At 59.2% G+C, this 16,377-nt stretch overlaps 1 protein-coding gene across 2 annotated transcripts in view; it reads right to left on the bottom strand.

The window, feature by feature from the left end:
• TTYH2 (tweety family member 2) overlaps positions 1–16,377 on the bottom strand; it is a 36,535-nt gene that overhangs the window by 1,775 nt on the left and 18,383 nt on the right. The window contains exons 5-14 of one of the 2 annotated variants that reach the window (XM_081270054.1): positions 14,085–14,180; positions 13,600–13,672; positions 9,676–9,745; positions 9,348–9,403; positions 8,600–8,692; positions 8,309–8,401; positions 6,351–6,493; positions 5,688–5,873; positions 5,239–5,317; positions 3–5,148 (exon numbers count right to left, since the gene is read on the bottom strand). In XM_081270054.1, coding sequence (XP_081126180.1) covers positions 4,978–5,148; positions 5,239–5,317; positions 5,688–5,873; positions 6,351–6,493; positions 8,309–8,401; positions 8,600–8,692; positions 9,348–9,403; positions 9,676–9,745; positions 13,600–13,672; positions 14,085–14,180 — 1,060 coding nt within the window. In that variant the 3' untranslated portion in view covers positions 3–4,977. Of the gene's footprint in view, positions 1–2; positions 5,149–5,238; positions 5,318–5,687; positions 5,874–6,350; positions 6,494–8,308; positions 8,402–8,599; positions 8,693–9,347; positions 9,404–9,675; positions 9,746–13,599; positions 13,673–14,084; positions 14,181–16,377 lie in introns of those variants that run through there. The other variant, XM_081270055.1, reaches the window with a different exon arrangement.

Below are 16,377 nucleotides of genomic sequence, written 5' to 3'. Positions count from 1 at the left end.
CGGGCAGGGCACAGCTTGTCACTGTGAATGGGGCACCGTAGAGCCAACCGCCACCCACCCCGTCCCCGTATCCTGTGGCCCCACAGATTCCACCCACCTCAGACAAGGTATTTTTTTAAAAAACGGTCTGCACTGAACATGGTCAGACCCTTTCTTGTTATTTCCTAAACAATACAGGACACCAGCTATTTACGCAGCATTTGCATTGTGTGAGGAATTAAGAGTGATCAGGAGATGGGCTGACCGATTGATTGTGTGGGCTGCCCAGCAAATGCCACATCATTTTACATCAGGGACTTGAGCATCCTCAGATTTGGGTGTCCTCAAGGTCCTAGAACCAACCCCCATGGAGACCTACGGGCCAGGTGCTTGCAGAGGGGGAAAGCCAGGCCAGCCGGGCATGGAGTTTCAATCACAAGTCATTGAGGGGCTGAGGGATCTGAGAGTGACTAGGGCGGGCTTTGTGCCTGGTGATGCCTTCTGTCCCCTGTCCCTCAGGGTGTCTTGCTCCAGCCTCGAACACACCATGCTCTGACAGAGAGGATGAAATGACACCAGGCAAGACCCTGCACACGGTTGCTTTTAAAGTGACATCAGTTGGCTGGGGGTGTAGCTTAGCGGTGGAGCGTTTGCCTAGCACGCGTGACTACCTGGGTTAGATCCCCAGCACTGCAAAAAAATAAATAGACGAATGCACACCACCCGCGACTCGCAAAGTGCTCTTCTGGCAATTCCAACACGGAGAAGTAGTGACCCTGGTACAGGGTGAGCTCGACAGCACTTAGTCACTCCTCAGGCAGCAGAGACAGGGCTTCTCACACCACGCCCTGAGCCCAAAGCACCTGGGGACCTTGTCCACTAGACTTGAGGTCCCACATTTCTAATGAGCTTATGGGTGCTGCTGCTCTGCCGCCCTGAGCAAGGGCCACGTGCTCTGTCTCCTGGCCTGGGGAAGCTTTGGAGGTGTGGGCCATTCACCCCAGAGGGGACTGAATACTTCTACCACTTGGGCTGGTGTCTGGGAGGAGAGGGCAGAAGCTCTGCAGCCCAGTGAGTCTCCATGACAGGTGGCTTTGCCTCCCAGGGCTTCTGACAATGTCTGGGAAGGTTCTGATCGTCACAGATAGGGGCTGGGGTGCTACTGGCACCCAGCGGATAGAGGCCAGGGATGCTGCTACATACCCTACAATGCACAGGACAGCCCACCACAAAGGATGACCCTGCCCCTCCACAGTGCTGAGGCAGCAAGGCCCAGAGCCCAGGTCCTCCACCGCGGTCTCCAGGCCAGCCCATCAGCTCTGCCTGGGAGCCTGGGCCCACCCCAGATTTCCTGGATCAGAGCTAGTGTGGGCCCATGGTCTGTTTCAACCAGTCCTCTTGAGTGACTCTGATGTTCCTTTGTAGGACGATCCCCTTAAAGCAGTATTTTGCTTTGGACAGAACTTCTACGGGGGTCCCCATGAGACGCAGCTACAAATCCAAACGGAGTCACTTGACCTAGAGTCTCAATCCACCAAACCAAAGCTAAGCTGTTTATCTGATCTTCAGAGATATCGGGAGAATAAGACTGAGTGTCCTCCTAAGCAGGTCAGTTTCCACCAGCATGATCATTAAGTTCCCTCCCCTTTAATCTTTATAAAAAGTGACCTGGGGGCTGGGCCTGTAGTTGCCTAGCATGCACAAGGCCCTGGGCTTGATCCCCAGCGCTGTGACCTGGCATTAACCAATCAGTGATCTCTATTGTTCTCATTCCATTCTAGTCTTAAGGGAAGATAACTTTGAAATGATCAATCCACTTTTTTTTTGGGGGGGGGTTACGGGGGGCTTGAACTCAGGGGCACTCAACCACTGAGCCACATCCCAGTCCTATTTTGTATTTTATTTAGAGACAGGGTCTCACTGAGTTGCTTAGCACCTTGCTGAGTTGCTGAGCTGGCTTTGAACCCACAATCCTCCTGTCTCAGCCTCCTGAGCTGCTGGGATTACAAGCGTGCACCACTGTGCCGGTGACCAATCCACTTTTTGTTCCTTGTTTCTGCTTTCTTTAATCTTTCATTGTCTATAAAATCAGCCTCCTGGGGGCTGGGGAGCAGCTCAGAGGTAAAGCGTGTGGTTTAGCTTGGGCGAGGCCCTGGGTTTATCCCCAACATCACCAAAACAATAAACAAACAAACAAGAAGCCCCTCCTGGGCTGGGCTCAGTGGAACACTCCTTCTATTTACGGAATGCGGTGCTGTCCAATTCTAGAACCACAAACAAAGCCACGGATCTTTAACTCAATTTGTTGTAAGGCTGTTCTTTGGATGGACTGCCTGGGCCATTTTTGTCCATCAGGTCCAGGAAGCAGTGCCTGGGAGGAGGGGTTCCCTGAAGGCAGAGCTGGGGGAAGACACATTTCCAGTGGAGGAACAGGCTGTACCTTCCAGATGGCCTTGCTGGGTGTCGGCCAGCCAGGGAAACCCTCTGGCTGTCCCCAATAGGGAGCTCAGCACTGGGGGTGGGGGTGTGTCCGATTCCACCACTGAGCCACACCCCCACTCAGTTGTGCCACATTGGGGAAACCCTCCATGCTGGGGCCATCGGGGTCCTTAGCCATGTCCTCTGCCCCTTGCAGGGCTGAGCTTGGTGGCGCCGCACAGCCAACTATGCCAAAGCACTGAGGGTCTCTGGGCAGGCTTGGCCTGGGGGAGGCTGATTCTGTCCTTGAGTCGTGCATTAAAGCCAGTTCTTATCTGCCTCTGCTGGGGGCAGGGGGAGGGGCCTGGTCTTTAACCTGAGAATCTTTGGGTGTCACAAGGCTCCGAGTAATTCCTTTTCCATGGCAGCAGATTTCCCCTAATTATGTTTTGCTTAGATTAATATTAAAGTCAATCTGAATCCCTGGGGCCTAGCCGCTGGTGGGAGAAGGGATCCAGGAGGCTTCTGATTAGGAGAGAAGCCAGGTGCTGACTCTGGGCAGTTGGAGGTAGAGCTCAGTGGTAGACGGCTTGCCTGGCTTGCACCCCAGCACAGGAATAGATAAATAAAAATTCTAAAAAATTAAAAATTTTAAATAAAAAAAAGGTGCTTACTTTAAGTACAGGCTTCAACTAGTTCACTCCCCTGAGTCCCGGGGAGAAAACAAAACTAGGCAGGGTCTGATGCTGTTAGAAAGCTGCTTAAAAAGGACAGCAGATGAGCCAGGGACCATGGTGCCCGCCTGTAATCCCAGTGATTCAGGAGGCCGAGGCAGGAGGGCCGCAAGTTCAAGGCCAGCTTCATCAACTCAGCGAGGCCCTAAGCAACTTAATGAGACCCCCGTCTCAAAAAAAAATGTTGGGGACTTAGCTCATTGGTAAAGTGACCCTGGGCTCAATCCCCTGTAAAAGAAGGCAAAAACAAGAACAAAAAGAAGTCAGATAGCTGGTGGTGCTCTGGGCAGACAGCAGGGTGGGGAAGGCTGGTGGAGGGCAGGGCACCCACACCTCGCCCACCTGCTTCCTGGCTCTCCCTCCCTGGCCCAGGTACCTGGTTCCCAGTGCCTACTGCACCAGTTTCTGATCCCCTTCCAGACTCCCTGGGTGGGGCAGGCAGGACGCCTCCTGGTCAAGCGAAGGCAGACCCTGCCTCCAGATTCTCTGGCCCACCGTCCTGCAGCCACCCAACCTGGGCCTTTCTCCTAAGGCCACACCTCTGTGGACGAGGGCGGGGAGGAAGTGCTGTTGACTGGAAGGAGCAGGCAGGGGCCGGCCAGTCTTAGGGGTCATGGGAGAACTCTAAGACCGGGTCCTTCCATGTTCAGAGCACCCTCGCAGGGGTCTGTGACCACCATCTCCCTTCTACACATGGAGAAACCGAGGCACCTGAAGGCACTGTCCTGGTCCAAGGTCACAGAGGCCACAAGCAAGAGCTAGGATTCCAAGGCAGGCCCTTGGCCCGGGAGCCTATGCTGTGCCCAGGGCAGTGGCCCTGTGACCTGCAGATGCTCCCTGAGAAGTGGCAGAGCACTCCCTTCTCCGCTGCCCACCCTGCACACCTGGGGCTCCTGCCTGGCACTGCTCCTGCTGGCTGCACAGGGTGGGCACAGTCCTGACGGAGTGAAGAGGCTGCCTGGCATCGGCCTCCCACCCATGGCACCACAACAGACTCACCCTCCCGCCCAGGGCCACCCAGAGGCCAGGGCCGAGGAGAAACAGATGTAAAAAGGAAAACTCCTATAACTTTCCCTGCTGCAAAAGGAAGAGAAGGTCCTCTTGGAGTCATTTCCTCCTCCTCCTTTCTTTTTTTCTTTTTGTGTGTGTGATACTGGGGAGGATGTTACTACTGAGCTACATCCCCAGCCCTTTTATTTATTTATTTTTGGATACCAGGGATTGGACTCAGGGGCACCCAACCACCGAGCCACTTTTGCTTAGCGCTTTGCTTACGCTGAGGCTGGTTTGAACTCATGATCCTCCTGCCTCAGCCTCCCGAGCTGCTGGGATCACAGGCCTGTGCCACAGCGCCCGACCAACCCTTTCATTTTGAGACAGGGTCTCACTAAGCTGCTTATGCTGGCCTTGGACCAGGATCCTCCTGCCTCGGCTTGGTTTACGGACATCTGCCACCGCACATGGCTCTTCTTGGAGTATTTTCTTTGGAAAACTTACTTAAATCATTTCTCTGCTGGGGATGGAACCCAGGGCCTCAGGCGTGCTAGGCAAGCGCTCGACCCCTGAGCCTCACCACCAGCCCTCTGGCCAGGCTTACTGTGTAGGAGTGGAGGGACCGCTCCTTGAGGGCCTGAGAGCCACCCCTGGGGAAGGTCACATAGCAGAAGGCGGTGTCTCTGCTCCTCAGAGCTTGACTGAGGCCCCTGCCTCTGAGCTGGTATTCCGTGACCGTCAAAGATACGAGGAATGTGATTCTTCCTAAGGTGAAGGCCATCACCTAACATCCACCCAACCACCAGAGATTCGGGACGGCCAGAGGGATGGGTGGTGCGGTGTGACCTCTTACTTAAGGACAGGTCCCATTTATCCAGGGGACAGGGGTGCAACAGGCCGAGCCCCGCCAGCCACAGGAAAGGGCCCGACTTCCCTTGCTGCAGTCTCTCGGGCAGCCTGTCTGCGCACCGGGGGCTGGTCCAATGCTCATTCCATAACCAGATGGTTTCCTCCTTCTCTGCCTCTGTGGGGAGCGCTCGCTGGGTCGCCAGGGCATTTTGTCATTATGTCCCCAACAAGGGCAGAGAGTGACTGTGCCGCTGAGGGCACTTACCGTGGGCGGGGGGGAGCCTCTCCCGATCAGCGGCACGTTCTCGTAGCGTGGGTTCCCACCAAAGAGCATGGCCTGGTTCCTGGGGGACAAGAGGGGGCTGAGCAGGGTCTGCGTGGGGGGAGGGCTGCGGGTTTCTAGGAGGGTCCCCTGGGTGTGCAGAAATGGACACAGTGGCGGGAGCGTGGGTGGGCAAATAAGGCAGCGAGCCCTCCGGGAGCAGTGGGGTCCGGAGCGGGCAGCATGGCGCCTGGGGCCTGCCAAGGGGCCGCGGCTGGACATTTGTCAGGGCTCCCCCCAGGTCACACGGGCAGCTAGATGCTTGGCACCGGGTGTTCCGTGGCTGCAGCTGGGGGACCACAGCTGGCCTTTGATGACCTCCCCCCCCACGCCCCCCGGCAGACCCAGCTGCCCTCCAGGGATGGGAAGGGCTGGGCCCCGAGCCTGCCTACATGTACTCGGAGACCGGCGCGTTGGACACGGCCTGGGCGGGGGGCTGCAGGCTGCTCTGGCTGCCCAGGCCGCTGCTGTAGCTGCAGAAGCTGTGCAGCTGCCCCCTCGGCGGGTTGTGGGCCGCGATGCGCCGAGCTTGGGGGTTAAAGGGGTCGTCGTCATCGATGTCGTTGTAGTCTCTGTCCCTAGAACAACACGTGGAATTCAGCCAGCGGGGCTGAGGGAGGCCGGAGGCCTGTTCTGCTCTTCCCACCCAGGATGTTCCCCCACTCCTATCCCCGGGACAGACGCAAGCGTGATCCTCAGCGCCGCCTCACGCAGATCACTCCGCCGCTCCCAACTCCAGGTCCTCCTCCCCAGGCAGCCCACCCTGCTGACTGCAGGTCCTCCCCGACAGTGACAGAATGCATCTCCCTGCACATCCACATCTCAGCACCCCACTTTGCAGAGTCCTGCTGAAGAAGAGGGGAAGCCAGGGGTGCCAGGCTGCCCTGGGCCCGTGAGCCTTCTTTTGGGGATTGTCTGGACTCCTGGGAAGGGCCCTACAGGAAGCCAGTCGGTGTGCTGGCCCTCAACAGCCTTGCTGGTCAGGTGATCAGCTCTCCTCTGCTCCCCCAGGGGCCCCCGGTCAGCAGGAAGCCCCCCCTTTTCTGGCAGCCCACCTGGAGGAGAGGTGCTTCCAGGCCCGTGGTCCCGCACAGATGAGGGTGGAGAAGGTCAGGGTGCCCAGGAGGGAGAAGAGGCCGAGGTACAGCAAGCCCTCGATGCCATCATAGCAGATGCCAGTGAGGGCGTCCAGGTAGTCCTGGGGAGGGGCAGGTGGGCAAGAGGTTGCAGAGGGAACGAGCCAGCAAGACCTGTGGCCCACGCCCTTCTTTGGAAGCCCTTTCTCAGCCTGGACTCTGGGCTTCTGGCCGAAGATATCTCTTACTGTCATTAAAGGTTCCCTGGTTTGGAGTCAGCACAAGGCAGCCTCCTGGGTTCACCCTGCAAGTGTCTCCTGGGCACCTACTGCTTGCTGGGCACCAGAGAGCTGGCTCTGAACCACACAGGGGGTTGTGGGGAGGTACAACAGGGGCCAGGAGAACAGGAGGAGCGTGTCTTAGGAGACAAAGCCAAGGCACAGGCTGGCCAGTGGGAGAGGAGGCTGGGTCTTACCCCGAGGCAAGTGGAGGTCACCGGAGGGTCTGGGGGTGGATGGGGGTGGATGGAGCTAATGGACTCATTTTCTAAAGGACCTCTGGCTGCTAGTGTGGAAGATCTGGGTGGTAAGGGGCCAGAGGAAGCTGAGGGGTGCTCTGCCTTCCTGGGGAACAGGTAGGTTATGCCTGTCACCCAGGGGACCAGGACTGCATGCACCCTGGGGAAGCTGTGAAGACAGTGGGCAGATCCAGGGTTCGCCTGAGCGTGTCCTTGCTGGGCCTTGCTGAGGTGCTGGATGTCAGAGGAGGGAGAGCGGGCACAGGGTGACTCCCATGCTCTTAGCTCCAAAGTCACACGGCCAGGGTCTCAAAGCCAAGTCCCTGACTTGCCAGCGAGGTATCTTCAAGAAGCTACTTCAGCATGTGTCATCCCTCTGTCACCCGAGGCCAGATGGCAAGCTCCTCTCGGGCACCCACCCTCCTCCTCCCTTCCACACCCAGGCACAGTCTAGTCTCCGTATCTAGAACGTGTCCTGGGGAAGTAACTGTGGAAGACCCTTGTGAGGATAAATGACATATGGCTACACAGTGCACGGAACAGGGCTGAGTACTTAATCAATGGCAGCTGTGACAGTTATTCTGATTACTGGCTCTAAATCCACAGAAGAGGATCACACGCATTGGCTCAAGGCTTGGGGGTGGGGGTGGGGGGCACTGGTATATTTCCAATGTGTTCCCAGCAATTATTAGTTTTGTTTTTATTTTCGATTTGGGGTTGAACCCAGGAGTGCTTCACCACTGTGCTGATCCCTGTCCTTTTTATTGTTAGATGGGGCCTCGCTAAGTTGCTGAGGCTGCCCTTGAACGTGCTACCCTCTTGCCCCAGCCTCTGGAGTGGCTGGGGTGACAGGGGGGTGCCACAGTGCCCGGCTACCCCCTCCACCGACATTCCAACTTCTTAGAAAGATGACGCTGGCCTTGAGATTAGGACAAGCACTTGCAGCCCAGGAAGATGGGTTCCCAGACAGCCGGGAGTCAGGATAAGGGAAAACTGCCTTCTTCAGTGGCCAGGGCCCCAGAGTTCTAAGCTGAGTGACCCTCCTACTCCTGTCCTTTTGAGTACAGATAGGAGCTCGTTGGAAAAGCGAGAAATGAGGGTAAGGTACGGGCCGGCCCTGCGTGTTCTGCCTCCAGGAGAGCAGGGTGGCTCCTGCGGAGTCTGGGGTTTTAAGGATTTGGGGTCCCTTTGTTCTTGTCCCAGTCCCTCACACCCCTGACACGCCGCCCCCAGTACCCCCCACTGAGCCACCCTGTCTCAGCCACTGGACAGAACAAAGGAGCCGCACCTCTTCCCCTCCCACTGCCTAGCTGAGGGGGCCCAGGGAGTCTCTCTCCTGGGCCTCCACTGGCCTCTCTGGGAGACCTGGTTGTGGGGAACGGCCCGTACCCTCCATGTACCCCCGAGGTCACCCGAGCACCTTGTGCAACCCTCGGCAATCCAACATGGCGGTCAGCTGGTGAAGGCTGGTCTCCGACATGTTCAGCAGGAGCTGGATCCCAAGGAGATCTTTCTGGAGCAGGTGGGGAAAGAGGCAGGGAAGGGTGTGGGCTCACAGACCCAAACACAAGGGCCCTGAGCTGCTGGGGGAGGCAGAGCGGGGCACACTCAGAGCCTGCCTGGGGCTTGGGGGGAGTGTGGCGGGGAAGGGCGGTGGGGACCACCCAGCTCCCCTCTTCCAGCACGGATGCTGTGGGCGGCGCGGCCTTACCTCTGCCGTGGGGAAGAGGGGCACGGCAAACTGCAGCAGTCCCACCACCTGGATCTGCATGGTGGTCAGCGAGCGCTGGAAGGTGGTCAACGCCTGGGTGGAGAAAGCACAGCCCCCATGAGGCTCCATTTCCCAGAAGCCTCCATAGCCCCTGTAGCCCCCCACTGCCCACTAGACCCTCCTGCCAAGGCACAGATTTCCAGGTGGGCCGTGTCTGCTGGAAGGGGCTGCTGATACTCAAGATGCAGGGGCTAGGGATAAGAGGTGGGACCGGGTAGGCTGTAGAATGTTGGGGACCCTGGTCCATCTGGGGGTGGCAGTTCCCCAGGGTTCCCACTCCCAGCCATCTGGTCAACTGTTCCCTGTGGTCATCACTACAGGCCCTCCGGCTTGCAGGAGTCCCCCCCCCCCCCACCCATTCCTCTGGCCTCTTGAGACCTACACAGTCCTACTTCCTGCTTCTCAGATGCGGTCCTCAGACCGGCACATGGGCCTAGCCTGGGAGCCTATGAGGAATTCTAACCCTGACCAGCACTGCGGGGTAACCAGCACCCCAGAGGAGGGGAATGCATGAGCAACCCAGATCCGAACACACAGACCAAGAGCACAGCCCCCTCAGGCAGCTACACAAGGACCAGAGTGAGGCCCGGCCTCCCAGCCTCCCAGTCAGTGGTGGGGCTAGGGTTCTAGAGGGAGGGAGGGGACGGAGGGGCTGTGGTAGGGTGAGGGTGTGTCTGGGTGGCTGTACCTGCTGGAAGGGGCTGCTTACACTCTGACCGCAGTACAGGTAGTAGCGCGTCACCTCTGCAAGGCAATGACACTGGTGTCAGGCAGCTTGCAAGGCACCAAGCCCTCGACCACCCTCAGTGCGTGAGCTGGGCCTCCCTCCCCACCCATGCTCCCAGTTTCTAGAAAAAGGCCCTGAGGTCCAGGTGGACCTGAAGTCTGGGGCAGGAGAGGTTGGGTGGTGACTGGGCTGAAAGAGGTTCAGCAGAGACACAGCGTGGCTGGCCACACGGGCCCGGCCTGAGTGTCCAGAGAGGCCCCAACAGCAGAGGTCCAGGAGCGTGCATTACCTGTGCTGATGTGGCCCTGCGTGTTGTTCAGGATGAAGGTGTCAGGAGCCACACAGAAGTCACTGGTGCCCTGGGTCAGGGAGAGATGGGAGGGAGTGGAGGAAGGCCAGTCCCTCTGACCCTCGGCCATTCCCAGGGAGAGCAGAACAGTGGGAGCAGGTTCGGGGGTTCAGCCCCTGCCCCACCCTTCCCTGGCCATTTCCTGGACGGGTTACTTATTCCTCCTGTGCCGCGCCTGCATCATCTGTCACCTGGGGACGGTAACTGCACCTTACGAGTGTGTACTGGGGGCTCTGGAAAGTGACCTGGCATGGGACTGCTCATGCCTCTTCTGGAGCAGACGCTCAGGGGGTCAGGTGCCCCTGGGCCGGGGGCAGCTGCAGGGCATGGGGGAGTTCCCTGCACCCCGGCCTCATGTGCTCATCTCAGTTTATCTTTATTACTATCATCAAGGCCTACAAGCTCCGGTCGTCATTCTGTGAAGGCTCGCTGGGCTCCCTAAGGAGTGAGGTAACAGATAAATCCATCCTAGAGCCTTCAGGGACAGGTCCTCACTGATGAGACAGGGGACAGGAAGGACAAGGGGCTGGGAGTCAGGACAAACTGGGGACCTGGTCCTGCAGCATGGCCCAGCTAGGTGGCCACAGACCTGTGTGGCTGTGTGGCGCAGGCACAGGCCCTAGGAGAGGTGGTGGCACGGATGCCATCCTCTGAGCCAAGCCCCTCAGATCCAGCCGGGGTGCCGTGGACTTTGGGGGAAGGGAGCCCCCACTTTCAGAGCAGCCAGGGTAAGTTTCAGTCCTGTAGCCCCCTCTGAGGCACGAACCCCTGGCCTGGTGCATGCTCCTGAGCAGGGACCCCTGCAGACGGCCCGCAGTGCCAGGCACCCTGTCGTTCTTTGGGGGCCACTGCCTTGAGGTGCCACACTGCAGGACCCTCACTCGCTGGGTCAGAGGTGGCGAGTACCTACTAGCAACCAGCAGAACCGGCACTGGAAGCTGTACCGGGAGGTCTACAGGTCAGGGGATCCGGGGATCCCAGGGGAGGGAGGGAGGGACAGGAGGGCCCCAGCTGAGGATCCAGCAGGGACGTGGCTCCTTCCCTCGGGGCCAGGGCTGCTGTTGTGTTGGATACGAGATGTCCCCCCAAGCTCCTGTGCTAACTCAGGACTATTCAGGGGTGAGATGGGTAGATTCTGAGAGTCGCGACCTAATTGGTCAGTTGAGCCAGTTGATGATCTGAAAGGACTTCTGTCCTGGGGGGCAGGCAGCTGGGCGTGGCTGAAGTGGGCGGCTGGGGCTTGCCTTTGGGGGTTATAAGCTGTCCCCAGGTTCCTCCCCCTCTTTCCCTGCTTTCTGGCCACCCAAGGAAGCAGCTTTCCTCTGCGACGATGCTCAGCCTCACCCTGAGCCAGAGATGGGGCTGGTCAGCCTCAGACGGAGACCTCGGAAGCCACCAGCCCAGATCACCTTCTTCTCCCGAGTTGCTCCCGCCAGGCATTTTGGTCACAGTGATGAAAAGCTGACACACCTGGGCTTTAGACCCTTGGCTACTCCAGTCCCGCTCCGGGGGGCCGGCTTAGCCAGGGTGGTGTGCCGAGTGTGGCTGTGAGGAGCCTCATCTCCTATCACAGCAGTGCCTACGCGTGTGTGCACGTGTGGGCGTGTCTGTGTGCACAGGTGTGTGCGCTTCTGTGTGAGTGTGTACAGCACTCCCACAGTGGGGAAGGAGGAGGAGGAAGGGCAAGGGGAGAGGGAGGGGCGCCTGGCGGGAGGAGCTGCCAGGACCCGGGAACACAACCAAGAACCCCCTGGATTTACCCCTCATCTTTGCCTCCCCCGCCCTCTCAGCTGGGTACTGGAACCCTCTCCATGTTATTCCCGGGGAAACCGAGGCACGCAGAGACTTTCCTGAGGTTCCACTGCTGGGAAGGGGTGAAGGGGGACATGGCACAGGCTGGGGGGCTCCAGCGGCCACACGCCTCTGACTACAGAGCCCCGCCACACTGCTCAGTGGCCCACCCCTTCCTTCTTCTGGGGGTTTCCTCTCCTCTGTCTGAACGGCCCTGCACCTCCTAACGCCCTCTGGCCAGGAGGGTTGGGGAGTGAGGTGGGGTCAGAGGCCTGGAGGCTCAGCACAGCCCCAGCTCCCACTACCCTCCTCTCTTGGCATCTGAGGGTACTGTTTCTTGTCTTCTCCTTTTTCCTCTTTGGTGCCAGGGACTGAACCCAGGGGTGCTCTACCATTGAGCCACATTCCAGCCTTTTTTATTTTTCATTTTGAGACAGGGTCCTGCTAAGTTGCCGAGGCTGGCTTTGAGCTTGTGACCCTCCTGCCTCAGCCTCCCGAGCTGCCGGGAGTACAGGCCTGCGCCACTGTGCCCAGCCCAGAGCGTCATTTCTGGCCCAGCTTCTCAGGGCCGGCGGAGGGCCTATGCCTGTCCTATGAGGCCCTTTCTGGGGAAGGTGGGGGAAGGGTAGCAGTATCAGTCCTCTGGCCCAGAGACTCTCAAAACAGGGAGCAGGGTGGTAGCAGAGGCCACACAAAAGCTCAGCACAATGACCCCTTGACAGCCAGCGGCCCCCTGCTCCTCCTTGCTCCTCTTCCTATTAAAATGCGGCAGCATCCCCGGCCATCAAAGGCCCTTTCAGCAGGGCCTCAGCCCCCCTCCCCCTCCCCCCTGGCACAAGGGCCTGACTAATGGAATTAGGGACATGGCAGTGCTCCCAGTCCCTGGCATTCCAGGGCACCCGGCTGTGAGCTGAAATCAATCCCTGTGGGTCCCCTGCCCAGGGAGTGGGTGAGAGAAGCCCCCTGGGAGGGGGCCGGCTCCTAAGGGGCAGCTGGTGGTGGCAAGCTGGAAGTCCCCGGTGCTTCCAGAGGCAGACGCAGCCCCGGATGGGGGGCTGGACCCCGGAGGCCTGCCCGGGAGGCCTCCCTGTGCTTGTTCTCAGACGCTGCCAGGCAGCTGTGCTGGTCACTCTGGCCCGGGGGCTCCCTCAGCTCTGTTTACAGCCCTCTCAGCTCCACAGGGGAGCTTTGAGACCACACTGGCCTTTTCTGCCCCAGTCCTGGGGATGTGGCCATGGCACGGAGGAGGGGGAGACAGGAGGTGCCCACTTCCTTCCCACAAGATGCAGAGTCAAGTGGCACCAGGGGCCATTGATTGGGTGGGCCTCGTGGAGGCCAAGTGCCCACGGCCAGAGCTACTGGGCAGTCCCTGAGACTCTGAACCTGGTGTGAGCGTGGGCTGGGGGTGTCCATCACAACCCAGGGCAGGACGCCAAGGTCTCAGGACCTTCATCTGAGGCCCTTGACTCAGGGAGGGGTCCCGTGAAATCCTCTGGTACATGCCACTCCTCCAGCATCTGTGTTCACACAGGCACACACACACACACTCTTGCATGCACACACACACACTCTTGCATGCACACACACATACCCTTGCACGCGCGCACACACGCACACACACACACACACGAGTGTGCACACAGCTGTCAGATCCATTAAAGTCCAGATGTACCTTCATAGGAACCCCTGCTTTTAACGACATCTTGAGGGACCAGGAAATATCCAGGTTTTTGAGCCACAGCCCCACATTCCCCAGGCCCAGGGAAGCGGGTCCCTCCAGCCTGAGCTAGAGACCCCGACCTGGTTAGCTCCTCACACCCACACAGAAGCGACCGGCCAGCACGAGCCTCACAAGCACTGGCGTCCGTCCTGTCCTGGCTCTGTCCCTAAGCGCCCACCCTTCTTCCCTCCTGTTTCCCCACCTGGAAGGAGAGGGGCTGTGAAAGACGCGAAGTCCTCTAGTCCTGAGATTCTGGGATGCTCGGTGAGGGGTCAGGGCAGGAAGCTGGCTCGGCCTGGGGGTTCTCAACAGGACCCAGCACCAGAGAGACCCCTCCCCACTGCCCCACTCACCACTGCCGCGGCCGAGTCGGCGGCCAGGGAGGCCCAACTGAGGAGCAGCGCCAGCACCCCGCAGCACATCGTCCTAGAGAGAGGCAGGGGCATGGGTCCTGCAGGGTGGCAGGCGGGGTCCCCTGTGACAGCGTGCACCGTTTCCAGCACCCTTCTTTCTAGCTGCTACCCCACGCAGCCACAGCCCTGCGAGCGCTGGACAGCCTTATGGGGCCCAAGGCCTAGAGCAGAGGTCCTGGGCTAAGGGACCCAGCAGAGACGGCAGTAAGGAGGGGACACTGGACAGAGAGACAGGTGCTGGGCTTGGACCTGCGCTCTTCCAGCTGCCCCACAATCAGACCCACAAGGGAGGGGACCCACAGGGAGCCCCTGTGCGCTATCCCCACCCCCTGCCCCCCGGCTGGGCCCAGCCAGGCCCTGGCCTCTCTCTGCTAGTGGCACCTGGCCCAGCTCTTTTCCCCAGGCCCAGGGACAGGGCTACTCACGAGGCCAGGAGACACTTGGAGCGCTTGGCCAGTCCCAGACAGGCGATGAAGCAGATGACCAGGTCCAGGATGAAGAGCAGGAGGTAGGAGAGCCACCTGGGAGAACAAAGAGGGACGGTCAGGCCAGCGAGGCAGAACCTCCACCTGCTGCCCACCCTGGAGTCCCTGCTTGCTGGACCCTTCCCTGAGACAAGCTTCCTGGAGCCTATGGGGGCTGGAGGCTCTTGAGGGGCCCGGCTGCACCCCGATCCCACCTCCCTGCCCTGGCCTCATTCCCCGGCCGTGTCTCATCTAGCACGTGCCCTAGAACTTGAACACCGTGGGGATGCTCTACAGCGGTTCTGCCCAGTCCACCTGCCACTGCTCGCAGGTGGCCACCAAGAAGCCGAGACGCAGCCTGTGCAGGCGAGGAAATGAATTTTTACCTTTACCTAACAGTTAAACTGTCCACGTGGCTCCTGGTCACCACACAGGACAGCACAGCTCTGAAGAGTCTCTAGAGCCCACCTGCAGGCCTCTCCCGAGATCCTGTTTCCCTTTGCTTCTCAGACTCTCTGACAGCAGCAGGCCAAGCCTGACATCACAGCCTCTGACCTAAGGAGGCCCCTGAGTGCCCACTACTTCTTCTTTTTCCTTTATTTGTTTAAGTGTTGGTGACTGACCCCAGGGCCCTGTGCATGCTGGGCAAACACTGCACCACACACTTTATTTCTGACACAAGGTCTCACTAAGTTGTCGAGGCTGGCCTTGAATTGTCATCCTCCTGCCTCAGCCTCCCAAGTTGCTGGAATTACAGAAATGTGCAGCCTCACCTAGCAATACCTACTTCTTCAAAGAATGCTCAGTCTAGCCCCCCACCCCGACCCCCAGGCCTCCCATCTTGCCCCGATCTATGTGGGATCCACGATGTAGGCTGTTTAGGTTCATTTCAACCCATGTTTGTGCCAGGCACTGAGCTTGGCACCAGGGATGTCCACACAAGAGGAGGGCTTGTGGTTGACCACTGGGGAACAAGGCTCCCACGGACCTCCAGGCCTCCCAGCCCTGGGTTCCTCGGGCCTTTCTACCCCTCAGGCTGAGCTAATGGGGAAAGACTGTCACATACCCCTGGGAGACAGTGACAAGTCACTTTGCCCTTTGAACCTGCTTCCATATCCGTAAGGGAGTCAGAACTCTTCTCTCACAGCGCGAGGGCCGAGGCTCCCTAGATGCAGAGGAGCACAGGGAAGGCAGCAGGGACAGAGGTAGGGGATGGGAGAGGTCCCCACGGAGGGAAGCCCTTGGTCATTACTTGTCTTGATGCAAAGGCCGATTGAATTCATTGACCCCTCCCTCCAGCACTGGATTCCTGCCTCTCCAACAGCATGGGCGGGGTGCTGCTCAGGGACCAGGTAGGGCTGGCAGGGCGGGACAGAGGCTCCGGGTGGAAGGGGCACGCTGCAGGCCCTGGGAGCCAAGGAAGGGAGGCTAAGTGCCCAGAGCTGGGGCCCAGTCCAAGTCCGTGATTCCCACACGGGGCAGGGGGCAGCGCACAGAGGGTCTCGGGTTCCCAGGAATGGAGACGCAGCTTTGGGGGAGGGCAGAGTGCACCCCCCACTTGCTGGGGGTGACGAAGGAACCGGCTTCCTTAGCCTCAGAGCTGGGAGGAACCTTGGAACCCCTGGCCCTAGGATCCCATCCTAGACTGGGGACTCCAAGGTGCCAGCCAGTTCCAGATGCTGCACAGGACTCCACACTGTCCTTCTCCAAGGGGCACAGCTGGCCACGGGCCCCTTGCAAACTATGGGTTCCACGCTCCCAAACCAGGCTCTCGCCTGGAAGCTGCTTGGGTGACCCCGACCCTCAGCCACCCTTTATCTCCGTCAGACCCTTGCCAGGCCTCCTGTTGTCCCGGAAGCATTTATTTTGCTGGGTGGCCACACGGAGAAGTCACCAGGAAGGCAAATGTGAGAGGCCCCTGCTGCTGAGCTCCCTGAACAGGCCTGTGAGCCACAGCGGCTCTGGGGGGGCCGTGACAAGACGCCACAGTCCACTTCCTCAAGTCACAGCCTCATCATGAACAAAGGGTGGGGATTGGAAATGGGGTACAGAAGGGACCTGCACTTCGGTTGTCACTTTGCCCCTATTTAAAATAAATTCATCTCAACAGTAAGCTCCTTTCAATATGTAAATTGATGGGCTCAGCTATGAAGGGTCCCCAAGTCCTTGGGCTCAGGTGCTCCTTAGGGACAGGGGAAGTCTCAGACCACCTTCAGAGTTGGCAGTTTCTTTCTGTCCTGGGGGGCGGGGGAGT

This window comes from Spermophilus citellus, assembly GCF_964194105.1.
Source record: "Spermophilus citellus genome assembly, chromosome: 17".
NCBI lineage: Eukaryota > Metazoa > Chordata > Mammalia > Rodentia > Sciuridae > Spermophilus > Spermophilus citellus.
Note: the sequence above shows the minus strand (reverse complement) of the source record. Positions and strands in the feature narration are given on the sequence as shown.